Source organism: Salmo salar, chromosome 03 (assembly GCF_965601325.2).
Source record: "Salmo salar chromosome 03, fSalSal1, whole genome shotgun sequence".
NCBI lineage: Eukaryota > Metazoa > Chordata > Actinopteri > Salmoniformes > Salmonidae > Salmo > Salmo salar.
In genome coordinates, this window is record NC_138293.1 from 5,838,857 (window position 1) to 5,855,894 (window position 17,038).

The 17,038-nt window shown below is 36.1% G+C and overlaps 1 protein-coding gene across 1 annotated transcript in view; it reads right to left on the minus strand.

Moving 5' to 3' along the window:
- The window catches only part of LOC106596897 (collagen alpha-1(XI) chain), a 184,425-nt gene that overhangs the window by 16,355 nt on the left and 151,032 nt on the right, over positions 1–17,038 (minus strand). Inside the window, exons 48-52 of the mRNA XM_045714451.2 lie at positions 14,158–14,265; positions 11,661–11,714; positions 11,479–11,532; positions 9,082–9,135; positions 2,533–2,586 (exon numbers count right to left, since the gene is read on the minus strand). Of these exons, the coding sequence (XP_045570407.2) occupies positions 2,533–2,586; positions 9,082–9,135; positions 11,479–11,532; positions 11,661–11,714; positions 14,158–14,265 (324 nt within the window). The remainder of the gene's footprint in view (positions 1–2,532; positions 2,587–9,081; positions 9,136–11,478; positions 11,533–11,660; positions 11,715–14,157; positions 14,266–17,038) is intronic.

The following is a 17,038-nucleotide window of genomic DNA, read 5'->3' on the forward strand; positions in this document are numbered from 1 at the left end:
GCCTCATCCTGGAGTTACACAGTAGTAACTCCCAGCTACATTCAAATACATTCAGCATGACCTTCCAGAGATACCTTATATAGCCTGCGGTAGTGAGGGTTCCTGAGTAGAGGTTTGAGAACCACTTGCCTGGGTAACCAGAGCAATAAGCTTCTCTTCATATTATAGACAAGGAAGACAGATCTAGAAATTAGACTTGTAAAGCGAAGGTGAAAACTGTTTAATACAGTTCAATACAGTTGTACCGTACTACCACAACTGGATCGAAAAAAAGTTGAATGGCCAATATCAATACTACGCAGGTCAATACTCTCTTAGCCAAGAGTTGAGGAGAGACTGACTGCATCACTTCTTCTGTTTGTAAGAAATGTTAATGTGTTGAAAATTCCAAATTGTTTGCATTGTCATCTTACACACAGCTCTGACACACACACTTATCCCACCAGACATGCCACCAGGGGTCTTTTTACAGTCCCCAAATCCAGAACAAATTCAAGTAAGTGTACAGTATTATATAGAGCTATTATTGCATGGAACTCCATTCCATCTCATATTGCTCAAATAAACAGCAAAACTGGTTTCAAAAAACAGATAAAGCAACACCTCATGGCACAATGCCTCTCCCCTATTTGACCTAGATAGTTTGTGTGTATGTATCGATATGTAGGCTACGTGTGTCATTTATACATTGATGTAGTTCTGTTCTTGAGCGTTTCTTGTCTATTAATGTTCTGTACTTTGTCATGTTTTGTGTTTTGTGTGTATTCCAGGAGGGATAGCTCCTGCTTTTGCAACAGCTAATAGGGATCCTAATAAAATAATTGTATATATATATATATATATATACATATATATACATACATACATATACATACAGAACAAGGACCACCTGTTAATTGAAAAGCATTCCAGGTGACTACCTCATGAAGCTGGTTGAGGGAATGCCAAGAGTGTGCAAAGCTGTCATCAAGGCAAAGGGTGGCTACTTTAAATAATCTCAAATGTAAAATATATTTTGATTTGTTTAACACTTTTGTTGGTTACTATATGATTCAATATGTGTTATTTCATAGTTGTGAACCGTGCTTCACGGTTGGGATGGTGTTCTTCGGCTTGCAAGCGTCCCCCTTTTTCCTCCAAACATAAAGATGGTCATTATGGCCAAACAGTTCTATTTTTGTTTCATCAGACCAGAGGACATTTCTCCAAAAAGTACGATCTTTGTCCCCATGTGCATTTAAAAACCATAGTCTGGAGGTTTTGGAGCAGTGGCTTCTTCCTTTCTGAGCGGCCTTTCAGGTTATGTTGATATAGGACTCGTTTTACTGTGGATACACATACTTTTGTACCTGTTTCTTCCAGCATCTTCACAAGGTCCTTTGCTGTTGTTCTGGGATTGATTTGCACTTTTTCTCACCAAAGTACGTTCATCTCTAGGAGACAGAACACGTCTCCTTCCTGAGTGGTATGACAGCTGCGTGGTCCCATGGTGTTTATACTTGCGTACTATTGTTTGTACAGATGAACGTGGTACCTTCAGGCGTTTGGAAATGTCTCCCGAGGATGAACCAGACTTGTGGAGGTCTACACATTTTTTTTGAGGTATTGGCTGATTTCTTTAGATTTTCCCATGATGTCAAGCAAAGAGGCACTGAGTTTGAAGGTAGGCCTTGAAGTACATCCACAGGTACACCTCCAATTGAGTCAAATGATGTCAATTAGCCTATCAGAAGCTTCTAAAGCCATGACATCATTTTCTGGAATTTTCCAAGCTGTATAAAGGCACAGTCAACTTAGTGTATGTAAACTTCTGACCCACTGGAATTGTGATACAGTGAATTATAAGTGAAATAATCTGTCTGTAAACAATTGTTGGAAAAATTACTTGTGTCACGCACAAAGTAGATGTCCTAACCGACTTGCCAAAAGTATAGTTTGGTAACAAGAAATTTGTGGAGTGGTTGAAAAACGAGTTTTAATGACTCCAACGGAAGTGTATGTAAACTTCCGACTTCAACTGTATATACTGAAGTTCTCGGGAGGATTCTATTAGAATTAAGTTTTATTCAAACCTAAATAGATAAAGCACCTTTCAAAGGTGTTTGGGAATTACAATAATCACACAGAGCCTCAACTTAGTCACCACATGTCAGCCATCAGCCATGAGAACAGACACAAAAGATTGGAGATCCATGGATTTACCGTCAGATCGGATAACGGGGTTGGAGGATTAAACCGTTCTGCATTAAACCGTTCTGACAACCAATTAGAAGCCAGCTTTGACAGGCCAGGAAATTCTGAGAGGCTTTTGTCCTGTCTCCATCACATCAACTCTAATCCTACACTTCTGTTTGAATGGACGTGTGTGTGTGTGTGTGTGTGTGTGTGTGTGTGTGTGTGTGTGTGTGTGTGTGTGTGTGTGTGTGTGTGTGTGTGTGTGTGTGTGTGTGTGTGTGTGTGTGTGTGTGTGTGTGTGTGTGTGTGTGTGTGTGTGTGTGTGTGTGTGTGTCTGTGTGCGTCTGTGCCTCTTACCTTAGAACCCTTCTCTCCTTGTCTTCCCTCAGTACCGGCTGGTCCAATGGGTCCCTGGGGGTGAAAGAGGCACCACTCATCAGCTTGGTATACAGTGTCCAATCACAGATGGTTAAAACAGTCTAAAGACAATACAACATCAATCAATCAATAAATGTATTTATAAAGCCCTTTTTACATCAGCCGATATCACAAAGTGCTGTACAGCATTAGCATTCACTTGGGAAAAAACTGTGCTTATTCAAGTAAATATATATATTTATATGATGAGTAATAACTATTGATGATAATTTCTCAATATACAACGGATGACCTTGACTAGAAGCATATGACTATATTATGACTGTTTTAGGAATATATTATGACTCCTTAATACATATATAACTATATTATAACTATATTAATACCTATATGACTATATTAATACCAATATGACTATATTAATACTATATTAATACCAATATGACTATATTAATACCTATATGACTATATTAATACCAATATGACTATATTATACCTATATGACTATATTATGACTATATTAATACCTATATGACTATATTATGACTATATTAATACTTATATGACTATATTAATACATTTATGACTATATTACACCTATATTAATACTTATATGACTATAGTATGACTATATTAATACCTATATGACTATATTAATACTATATTAATACTTATATGACTATAGTATGACTATATTAATACCTATATGACTATATTAATACCTATATGACTATATTAATACCTATATGACAATATTATGACTATATGACTATATTAATACTATATGACTATATTAATACCTATATGACTATATTAATACTATATGACTATATTAATACTATATGACTATATTAATACTATTTTAATACCTATATGACTATATTATGACTAGATTAATACCTATATGACTATATTAATACCTATATGACAATATTATGACTATATTAATACCAATATGACTATATTAATACTATATGACTATATTAATACCTATATGACAATATTATGACTATATTAATACCTATATGACTATATTAATACTATATGACTATATTAATACTATATGACTATATTAATACCTATATGACTATATTAATACTATATGACTATATTAATACTATATGACTATATTAATACTATTTTAATACCTATATGACTATATTATGACTAGATTAATACCTATATGACTATATTAATACTTATATGACTATATTAAGACCTATATTTAAAATATATATATATTTTACCAGGTAAGTTTACTGAGAACAGGTTCTCATTTACAGCAATGACCTGGGGAATAGTTACAGGGAGGAGGAGGGGGATGAAAGAGCCAATTGTAAGCTGGGGATGATTTGGTGACCATGATGGTATGAGGGACTATATTAATACCTATATGACTGTATTAAGACTATATTAATACCTATATGAGTATATTAATACCTATATGACTATATTAATACTTATATTACTATATTAATACTATATGACTATATTAATACTATATTAATACGTATATGACCATATTAATACTATATGGCTTTTTTAATACTATATTAATACCTATATGACTATATTAATACTATATTAATACCTATATGACTATATTAATACTATATTAATACCTATAAGACTATATTAATACCTATATGACTATATTAATACTATATTAATACCTTTATGAAGATATTAATACCATATGACTATATTAATACTATATTAATACCTATATGACTATATTAATACTATATTAATACCTATATGACTATATTAATACTATATTAATACCTATTTGACTATATTAATACTTATATGGCTATATAAATACTATATGACTATATTAATACTATATTAATACTTATATGACTATATTAATACGTATATAACTACATTAATATGATATGACTATATTAATACTGTATTAATATCCATATGACTATATTAATACTATATGATTACCTGTATGACTATATTAATACCTATATGACTATATAAATACATTATTAATACTTATATGACAATATTAATACGTATATGACTATATTAATACTATATGACTATATTAATACTATATTAATACCTATATGAGTATATTAATATTATATTAATACCTATATGGCTATATTAATACTATATTAATACTTATACGACTATATTAATACTATATGACTATATTAATACTATATTAATACCTATATGGCTATATTAATACTATAGTAATACCTATATGACTATATTAATACTATATGACTATATTAATACTATATTAATACCTATATGGCTATATTAATACTATATTAATACCTATATGACTATATTAATACCTATATGACTATATTAATACTATATGACTATATTAATACTATATTATTACCTATATGGCTATATTAATACTATAGTAATACCTATATGACTATATTAAGACCTATATGACTATATTAATACTATATTAATACCTATATGACTATATTAATACTATATGACTATATTAATACTGTATTAATACCTATATGGCTATATTAATACTATATTAATACCTATATGACTATATTAATACCTATATGACTATATTAATGCTATATGACTATATTATGAGTATATTAATACCTATATGACTATATTAATACTATATGACTATATTAATACTATATTAATACCTATATGACTATATTATGACTATATTAATACCTATATGACTATATTAATACCTATATGACTATATTAATACCTATATGACTATTATATGACTATATTAATACCTATATGACTATATTAATACCTATATGACTATATTCATACCTATGTGACTATATTAATACCTATATGACTATATTATGACTTTATTAATACCTATATGATAATAGTATGACTATATTAATACCTTTATGACTATATTATGACTATATTAATACCTATATGACAATATTAATACTTATATGACTATATTATGACTATATTAATATATGAATACTATATGAATACCTATATGACTATATTATGACTAGATTAATACCTATATGACTATATTAATACTTATATGACTATATTAAGACCTATATTTAAAATATATATTTATTTTACCAGGTAAGTTTACTGAGAACAGGTTCTCATTTACAGCAATGCCCTGGGGAATAGTTACAGGGAGGAGGAGGGGGATGAAAGAGCCAATTGTAAGCTGGGGATGATTAGGTGACCATGATGGTATGAGGGACTATATTAATACCTATATGACTATATTAATACTATATTAATACTTATATGACCATATTAGTACTATATGGCTATATTAATACTATATTAATACATATATGACTATATTAATACCTATATGACTGTATTAAGACTATATTAATACCTATATGACTATATTAATACCTATATGACTATAGTAATACTATATTAATACTTATATGACCATATTAATACTATACGGCTATATTAATACTATATGAATACCTATATGACTATATTAATACTTATGACTCTATTAATACTATATGACTATATTAATACTATATTAATACTTATATGACCATATTAATACTATACGGCTATATTAATACTATATTAATACATATATGACTATATTAATACTATATTAATACCTATATGACTATATTAATACTATATTAACACTTATATGACTATATTAATACTTATATGACTATATTAATACTATATTAATACCTATACGACTATATTAATAATATATTAAAACCTATATGACTATAATAAATACTATATTAATACTTATATGACTATATTAATACGTATATCACTAAATTAATACCATATGACTATATTAATACTGTTTTAATACCCATATGATTATGAATACTATATTAAAACCATATGACTATAGTAATACCTATATGACTATATTAATACTATATTAATACTTATATGACTATATTAATACTTATATGCTTATATTAATACTATATGACTATATTAATACTATATTAATACATATATGACTATATTAATATTATATTAATACCTATATGGCTATATTAATACTATATTAATACTTATACAACTATATTAATACCCATATGGCTATATTAATACTATAGTAATACCTATATGACTATATTAATACCTATATGACTATATTAATACTATATTAATACCTATATGACTATATTAATACCTATATGACTATATTATGACTATATTAATACCTATATGACTATATTAATACCTATATGACTATATTAATACTATATGACTATATTAATACTATATTAATACCTATATGACTATATTATGACTATATTAATACCTATATGACTATATTAATACCTATATGATTATATTAATACATATATGATTATATTAATACCTATATGACTATATTAATACCTATATTAATACTTATATGACTATATTAATACTATATTAATACGTATATGACTATATTAATACTATATTAATACCTATATGACTATATTAATACCTATATGACTATATTATGACTATATTAATACCTATATGACTATATTAATACCTATATGACTATATTAATACTATATGACTATATTAATACTATTTGACTATATTAATACTATATTAATACCTATATGACTATATTATGACTATATTAATACCTATATGACTATATTAATACCTATAAGATTATATTATTACCTATATGACTATATTAATACCTATATTATTATATTAATACCTATATGATTATATTAATACCTATATGACTATATTAATACCTATATTAATACTTATATGACTATATTAATACTATATTAATGCGTATATGACTATATTAATACTATATTAATACATATATGACTATATTAATACTATATTAATACATATGTGACTATATTAATACCTATATGACAATATTATGACTATATTAATACCTATATGACTATATTAATACCTATATGACTATATTAATACTATATGACTATATTAATACTATATTAATACCTATATGACTATATTAATACCTATATGATTATATTAATACCTATATGACTATAATAATACTATATTAATACCTATATGATTATATTAATACCTATATGACTATATTAATACTATATTAATACTTATATGACTATATTAATACCTATATGACTATATTAATACTATATTAATACCTATATGATTATATTAATGCCTATATGATTATATATATTAATATGTATATGACTATATTAATACTATATTAATACATATATGACTATATTAATAATTATATGACTATACTAATACTATATTAATACATATGTGACTATAGTAATACTATATTAATACTTATATGACTATATTAATACTATATTAATACCTATATGACTATATCAATACTATATTAATACCTATATGACTATATTATGACTATATTAATACCTATATGACTATATTATGACAATATTAATAGTTATATGACTATATTAATACTATATTAATACCTATATGACTATATTATGAATATATTAATAGTTATATGATTATATTAATACTATATTAATACCTATATGACTATATTATGACTATATTAATACTTATATGACTATATTAATACTATATTAATACTACACCACGTCTATGAGCCATAATCATGTAGGGAAATTAAACTTTACAAGCGACGGAAAACCCTCACACTTGATGCAGAGCCATGTAGAAGCACATCTTTGATTTGATGGTGTAGTAACATAATTTCACACTAAACTAACACCAGTACGCTCCAATTGACTTTGAATTGAAACTTCCCTTTAAATAAAAATTTTTGACCTGAATCCCTAATAGTGCACTACATTTGACTAGAGCTCTATGGTTCCTGGTCAAAAGTAGAGCACTACCAAAGGAAAAGGTTTCCATTTGGGACAAACCCCTTGTTCTTGTCACCACGCAGTGCCAACCCTTCATTATTTTACAGTATTGGTGTAGCAGTTTATAGAATTTTAGTGCTCTCCATTAAAAGTGATGGCTTTAATTGGACCAGGTTGTAAAAGTGGTAAGAAAACATACTGTATGGCTGTTTCCCAAATAGCACCCTATCCCTTAAAAAGTGCACTACTTTTCCACCAGAGGGACGAGTGTGCCATTTAGGACGCATGTGGACATTGAGGCCGGTTGTGTGACACGATCAGCGGGAAGTGCCAGAGGTAGAAATGACATCTTGATATCCTGGACTTGAGTGTTTATCTCACTGCTCTCGCATCACTGTCAGACAAACTAAAACAGGTTGATATTCTATTATAAAACTAATCTAGTACAAAACAGTCTGAATATTATAAACTAATGTACTAAAAAACAGTCTGAATATTATAAACTAATCTACTACAAAACCGTCTCTGAATATTGGCTTGTGTGGAGAGTGGCTGCTCAATCAAGGCAAATCAGATATGTATTATAGTCCATTATAGCTAGAATTTAAATTCAGCAATATCTATAATTTTTGATAACGACGACTAACCTCGCCTGAAACCTGGAACATGTGTTAGCTCTGTTAGCAAATAACTTTGCGGGCAAAACAAAGTTTTCTTGGCAGACACTTACCCTCTTGCCGGGTGGTCCTGGAGGTCCAGCTTCTCCAGAAGGACCAGGTGGGCCCTGAAACAACACACCCCCCCGACCAGTTACAATAGATACCAGATTCACAATACAACAACGACATCATCATCATCATCATCATCATCATCCTAAACAACAACATCAGCATCATCATCATCATCATCATCATCATCATCCTAAACAACAACAACATCATCACACAACAATAAATAAGTTATTTGCCTACAGAAGCCTGCCATCATTCACTATGAACTGGACTGTGTTTACAGGCAGTAGGACCTGCCATCATTCACTATGAACTGGACTGTGTTTACAGGCAGTAGGACCTGTCATCATTCACTTTGAACTGGACTGTGTTTACAGGCAGTAGGACCTGTCATCATTCACTATGAACTGGACTGTGTGTTTACAGGCAGTAGGACCTGCCATCATTCACTATGAACTGGACTGTGTTTACAGGCAGTAGGACCTGTCATCATTCACTTTGAACTGGACTGTGTTTACAGGCAGTAGGACCTGTCATCATTCACTATGAACTGGACTGTGTGTTTACAGGAAGTAGAACCTGCCATCATTCACTATGAACTGGACTGTGTTTACAGGCAGTAGGACCTGTCATCATTCACTTTGAACTGGACTGTGTTTACAGGCAGTAGGACCTGTCATCATTCACTATGAACTGGACTGTGTGTTTACAGGCAGTAGGACCTGCCATCATTCACTATGAACTGGACTGTGTTTACAGGCAGTAGGACCTGTCATCATTCACTTTGAACTGGACTGTGTTTACAGGCAGTAGGACCTGTCATCATTCACTATGAACTGGACTGTGTGTTTACAGGAAGTAGAACCTGTCATCATTCACTATGAACTGGACTGTGTGTTTACAGGCAGTAGGACCTGCCATCATTCACTATGAACTGGATTGTGTGTTAACAGGCAGTAGGACCTGTCATCATTCACTATGAACTGGACTGTGTGTTTACAGGCAGTAGGACCTGCCATCATTCACTATGAACTGGACTGTGTGTTTACAGGCAGTAGGACCTGTCATCATTCACTATGAACTGGACTGTGTGTTTACAGGAAGTAGAACCTGTCATCATTCACTATGAACTGGACTGTGTGTTTACAGGCAGTAGGACCTGCCATCATTCACTATGAACTGGACTGTGTGTTTACAGGCAGTAGGACCTGCCATCATTCACTATGAACTGGATTGTGTGTTAACAGGCAGTAGGACCTGTCATCATTCACTATGAACTGGACTGTGTGTTTACAGGCAGTAGGACCTGTCATCATTCACTATGAACTGGACTGTGTGTTTACAGGCAGTAGGACCTGTCATCATTCACTTTGAACTGGACTGTGTGTTTACAGGCAGTAGGACCTGCCATCATTCACTATGAACTGGACTGTGTGTTTACAGGCAGTAGGACTAACCAGTAGGACTAGCAGCTAACTAGCTAGCTGCTGGGAGGATGTTGTCATTGGACGAGTGGGTGAGTGGCTGACATTTTACCCCCAACAACAAGATCAACAACTAACGCTAGCCAAAGCAAGATGAGCTAAAACATAACGAGGGAACAGTAGAGTAGGTAAACCTTCTTAAACGTTGTCAAAATTTCACTGATAAACAATGGGGAATAGTATTGTAGCCTGCTCGCCTTTCCGCAGCTTGTCCCAACCGCCGATTTTACAACTCAATGGGAACTCGCCTACCTGCCTGCCCGTTTGATCGATGCCAAATACATTTGATTGACAACTGAGAGATATGCTAACTGTAGTTAACAGTCGTTCAAGTTCAGCATAGCTAGCTAGCTAGCAAAGTGATTCACATTTCTCGCTAGCCAACCAAATGACACCTGCATCACTAGCTGTAACCACAGAAAAACGATACGGGTGGGAAAAAAAGTCAGTCACTTAGCCACTCGTCCATTGACAACATCCTCCCAGCAGCTAGCTAGCTAGTGTTAGGTTACGTGTTTTTAGCTTGGTAAATAAATAGCTACATAAATAGATAGGCCTGAATGTCATTGTATTCTGTAGCGTTTAAGATTTCCCTTCACTGGAACTAAGACATTTGACAAACTGACTTGTAAAGGTGGCATCACTGAACTCTTCAGTGAGGCTGTTCTACTGCCAATGCTTGTCTATGGAGATTGCATGGCTTTGCGCTGAATTTTATACACCTGTCAGCAACGGGTGTGGCTGAAATAGCCGAATCCACTCATTTAAAGAGGTGTCCACATAATGTTGTATATATTGTGTATTTGCGTACAAGACTACTCCCTTCTTATTTTTTTCTCCTCACTAACAACAACAACATCACAATTCTATAGCCTCAAGGGTCTTTTCCTGGTTAAATAAATCAAAACTTACTGGCTGACCAGCGTCTCCATCATCTCCCTTGTCTCCAGCCAAGCCATCCAATCCCTGAGGAGATACAACAGAAAGACAAGTCAGGATATCAATTTCTTCCTTTTACTAGCATCGATCATAATCTACTGTTACACTTCAATTAATTACATGCCGTTCCCTTTACATCTAACTGTAGTACTTACACCAACTCCAGGCTCTCCAGGGGGACCTGGGTCTCCAGAGAAGCCAACGGGTCCCTATAGAGAGAGAGAGAGAGAGAGAGAGAGAGAGAGAGAGAGAGAGAGAGAGAGAGAGAGAGGGAGAGAGAGAGAGAGGGACAAAGAGAGAGGGACAAAGAGAGAGGGAGAGAGATATACACACAGAGCGAGAGAGAGAGAGAGAGAGAGAGAGACAGACAGACAGACAGACAGACAGACAGACAGACAGACAGACAGACAGACAGACAGACAGACAGACAGACAGACAGACAGACAGACAGACAGACAGACAGACAGACAGACAGACAGACAGACAGACAGACAGACAGACAGGGTGAGAGGGTGAGAGAGAGGGGGAGAAAGAGAGAGAGAGAGGGAGAGCGAGAGAGAGATGGAGAAAGCAGAGAGAGAATACAAGAAGTGTTTGAGCTGGAATGTGGAGTATGTGAGCGGAGCGAGGAGCAAAGCTGGAGCGGAACAAGGAGCGGAGCTGGAGCACAGAGCGGCATTCCCAAAGGCTGGAGCGTTGGCCTTCTCGCCCACTCCAATTTCCCTCTAGTAGCGATCACTGCGTGAGCCCAGGGCATGCCCGGCCCAGCATGCATTTGTAGTCTACTTGTGTGCTGGTAATAGCCCCCTTGCTGTAGTTACTGTCATGGAGTTTGCTAAATATTTTGAAACTGATAACACACACAGGTGCAAAATCAAGGTGGCTTACAAAGATGAGGACCAAGAGCAAGAGAGGGAAAAAGTGTTGTTCTATTATCTATACAATAGGTCATAATTGATTTTGGCCCAATAGTCCTGGCATATTCCCACGTTCAAAAAGCTTTACGTTTTGATTGTGTTATTTTGCCTAAAAACCTTTAGGGCTACCTAGGGAAAAATATATATTTTTAAAACAACTCTGCATCTCTGCCCAGCCTGGCAGGAGAGGCCAAAAAGGTGTTTATCATCCCCAGTGGCTCTGCATGTGAGGAGGCCACAGGATGGGGCCACAGTGTCTCCTGATCCCTCCTGTGTCAGCCTCCAGTATTTATGCTGCAGTAGTTTATGTGTCGGGGGCTAGGGTCAGTCTGTTACGTCTGGAGTATTTCTCTTGTCTTATCCGGTGTCCTGTGTGAATTTAAATATGCTCTCTCTAATTCTCTCTTTCTCTCTTTCTTTCTTTCTCTCGGAGGACCTGAGCCCTAGGACCATGCCTCAGGACTACCTGGCATGATGACTCCTTGCTGTCCCCAGTCCACCTGGCCGTGCTACTGCTCCAGTTTCAACTGTTCTGCCTGCGGCTATGGAACCCTGACCTGTTCACCGGACGTGCTTGTTGCACCCTCGACATCTACCATGATTATTATTATTTGACCATGCTGGTCATTTATGAACATTTTAACATCTTGACCATGTTCTGTTATAATATCCACCCGGCACAGCCAGAAGAGGACTGGCCACCCCTCATAGCCTGGTTCCTCTCTAGGTTTCTTCCTAGGTTTTTGGCCTTTCTAGGGAGTTTTTCCTAGGGAGTTTTTCCTAGCCACCGTGCTTCTTTCACATGCATTGCTTGCTGTTTGGGGTTTTAGGCTGGGTTTCTGTACAGCACTTTGAGATATCAGCTGATGTACGAAGGGCTATATAAATAAATTTGATTTGATTTGTTTTGATTTGAGAAGATACTCTGCAGGCTGGCTCTCCAGGCACCATCACACGAGCCTGAAGACACAGACTGGGCCAACTCCTGTTTCTAACAATTGAATTCAAAGGCACTGTAGACTGAACCTAATAAGGCATTTTTCGTCTAATATGTATTTAATTCTAAGTCACAGCCTATATGCACAATTTATAGACTATAATGATTTAATACAATTAAATGTTATTTAAATGTTGAGTGCTTTATGTCCCTACCACTCCCAAATGCTTCGCAATGTATTTCTTCGTAGGCTATAGCCTTGAATTAACTGAAATAATATAGCCTAAATAATTCATTTTCGTTCCTTTTTAGGCTCCCTGTCAGGATCCTGACCCTTTTAGTGTTTTTAAATACTGTTTAAAATGACATGTAGTCTATTTGAAAATGGTAGGTCCAGGAAATCACAAAAATACATAAGTGTTGGTTCAATGGTGATTTTAAAATGATTTTGAATGGAGCGAATTTGGAGCGAAAATGTATTTCTCCCTGTGAGTGTTTTATTCTATTATTATAAAAAATATTTTGGGAGCGTTTTTTTTTAGTGGAGCGGCGGAACGGTGCACAAGCGCCACTCCATGAACGTTGAGTAGGATTTACGACCGCTCAACTCCTCACATAGTCTTGCTGGAAACAGACAATGGGATCAGAATCATAACATGAGTGACTCTATGATTTACAGTATCGGTTATAGATCCACAAACAGAAGAAAAAAAAAATACTCTTGCTTTATCTTATTGTAAAAATTGCGTATGGAGATGTTGTCAAAGTATTTTGAATATAGGGCCTGATGTGACTTACGGGGTTGCCTTTGGGGCCATCGTCTCCTCCAGGTCCGCGGGCCCCTGCAGGTCCAGCAGCTCCAGGTGGTCCTGACTCTCCCTTCTCCCCTGTCTCTCCTCTGGGGCCCTGGAGAGAGAAATGTCACAACTGTTATCACACTGAGGATCAGTGGGTGTCACACCGGTAAAGTTTGATCAGTCCCTGTTCTCCCCATACCTGTCACTGTCAGTCCCTGTCTGTTCTCTCCATACTTGTCACTATCTGTCCCTGTCTGTTCCCTCCATACCTGTCACTGTCTGTCCCTGTCTGTTCCCTCCATACCTGTCCCTACCTGTCCCTACCTGTCCCTACCTGTCCCTGTCTGTTCCCTCCCTACCTGTCCCTATCTGTTTCGTTCTGACACTGTAAACAGATAGAGGAGCAGACAGCCATGTCGATATGCTGTGACGGACGCTGAGTAGAGGAGGAGAAAGGGTCTACGTCCCCTATGGCCCTGGTCAAAATGAATGCACTGAATAGGGAACAAGGGTGTCATTTGGGTGACAAGCCAGAGAGTCCTATCAGGGACTAGGGTTCTGTACTGATTAAACCTGACCGGACTACACAACCACAAACCACAGCATAGCCAACAATCAATGATCAACGCTCTGATATGAATTTAATGGGGCTGGGGTTGGATGGAAGCATAGCTGTAATCTATGATATTGATCCTAATTTCTTCTCTTTCTGAGAGGGGAAGGGATAATCAATGATCATAACCAAATGCTCTGCTGGGCAATGATCAATTCGAAAATATGGATTGATGAAGCAGCCGGCCCAAGTATTTCCTATGGAAGAAACCCAGGTATAGTAAGGGAACAGCCAGGCTAGAAGAGTTGACTACAGTAAGGACCAGCCAGGCTAGAAGAGTTGGATACAGTAAGGACAAGCCAGACTAGAAGAGTTGACTACAGTAAGGACCAGCCAGGCTAGAAGAGTTGACTAAAGTAAGGACCAGCCAGACTAGAAGAGTTGGATACAGTAAGGACCAGCCAGACTAGAAGAGTTGGCTACAGTAAGGACCAGCCAGACTAGAAGAGTTGGATACAGTAAGGACCAGCCAGGCTAGAAGAGTTGGATACAGTAAGGACCAGCCAGACTAGAAGAGTTGACTACAGTAAGGACCAGCCAGACTAGAAGAGTTGGATACAGTAAGGACCAGCCAGACTAGAAGAGTTGACTACAGTAAGGACCAGCCAGGCTAGAAGAGTTGGATACAGTAAGGACCAGCCAGACTAGAAGAGTTGGATACAGTAAGGACCAGCCAGACTAGAAGAGTTGGATACAGTAAGGACCAGCCAGACTAGAAGAGTTGGATACAGTAAGGACCAGCCAGACTAGAAGAGTTGACTACAGTAAGGACCAGCCAGACTAGAAGAGTTGGATACAGTAAGGACCAGCCAGACTAGAAGAGTTGACTACAGTAAGGACCAGCCAGACTAGAAGAGTTGACTACAGTAAGGACCAGCCAGACTAGAAGAGTTGGATACAGTAAGGACCAGCCAGACTAGAAGAGTTGGATACAGTAAGGACCAGCCAGGCTAGAAGAGTTGACTACAGTAAGGACCAGCCAGGCTAGAAGAGTTGACTACAGTAAGGACCAGCCAGGCTAGAAGAGTTGGATACAGTAAGGACCAGCCAGACTAGAAGAGTTGACTACAGTAAGGACCAGCCAGACTAGAAGAGTTGACTACAGTAAGGACCAGCCAGACTAGAAGAGTTGACTACAGTAAGGACCAGCCAGACTAGAAGAGTTGACTACAGTAAGGACCAGCCAGACTAGAAGAGTTGACTACAGTAAGGACCAGCCAGACTAGAAGAGTTGGATACAGTAAGGACCAGCCAGGCTAGAAGAGTTGGATACAGTAAGGACCAGCCAGACTAGAAGAGTTGACTACAGTAAGGACCAGCCAGGCTAGAAGAGTTGGATACAGTAAGGACCAGCCAGACTAGAAGAGTTGGATACAGTAAGGACCAGCCAGACTAGAAGAGTTGACTACAGTAAGGACCAGCCAGACTAGAAGAGTTGACTACAGTAAGGACCAGCCAGGCTAGAAGAGTTGACTACAGTAAGGACCAGCCAGACTAGAAGAGTTGGATACAGTAAGGACCAGCCAGGCTAGAAGAGTTGGATACAGTAAGGACCAGCCAGACTAGAAGAGTTGGATACAGTAAGGACCAGCCAGACTAGAAGAGTTGGATACAGTAAGGACCAGCCAGACTAGAAGAGTTGGATACAGTAAGGACCAGCCAGACTAGAAGAGTTGACTACAGTAAGGACCAGCCAGGCTAGAAGAGTTGGATACAGTAAGGACCAGCCAGACTAGAAGAGTTGGATACAGTAAGGACCAGCCAGACTAGAAGAGTTGACTACAGTAAGGACCAGCCAGACTAGAAGAGTTGACTACAGTAAGGACCAGCCAGACTAGAAGAGTTGACTACAGTAAGGACCAGCCAGACTAGAAGAGTTGACTACAGTAAGGAACAGCCAGGCTAGAAGAGTTGACTACAGTAAGGACCAGCCAGGCTAGAAGAGTTGACTACAGTAAGGACCAGCCAGACTAGAAGAGTTCACTACAGTAAGGACCAGCCAGACTAGAAGAGTTGACTACAGTAAGGACCAGCCAGACTAGAAGAGTTGACTACAGTAAGGAACAGCCAGGCTAGAAGAGTTGACTACAGTAAGGACCAGCCAGGCTAGAAGAGTTGACTACAGTAAGGACCAGCCAGACTAGAAGAGTTGGATACAGTAAGGACCAGCCAGGCTAGAAGAGTTGGATACAGTAAGGACCAGCCAGGCTAGAAGAGTTGGATACAGTAAGGACCAGCCAGACTAGAAGAGTTGACTACAGTAAGGACC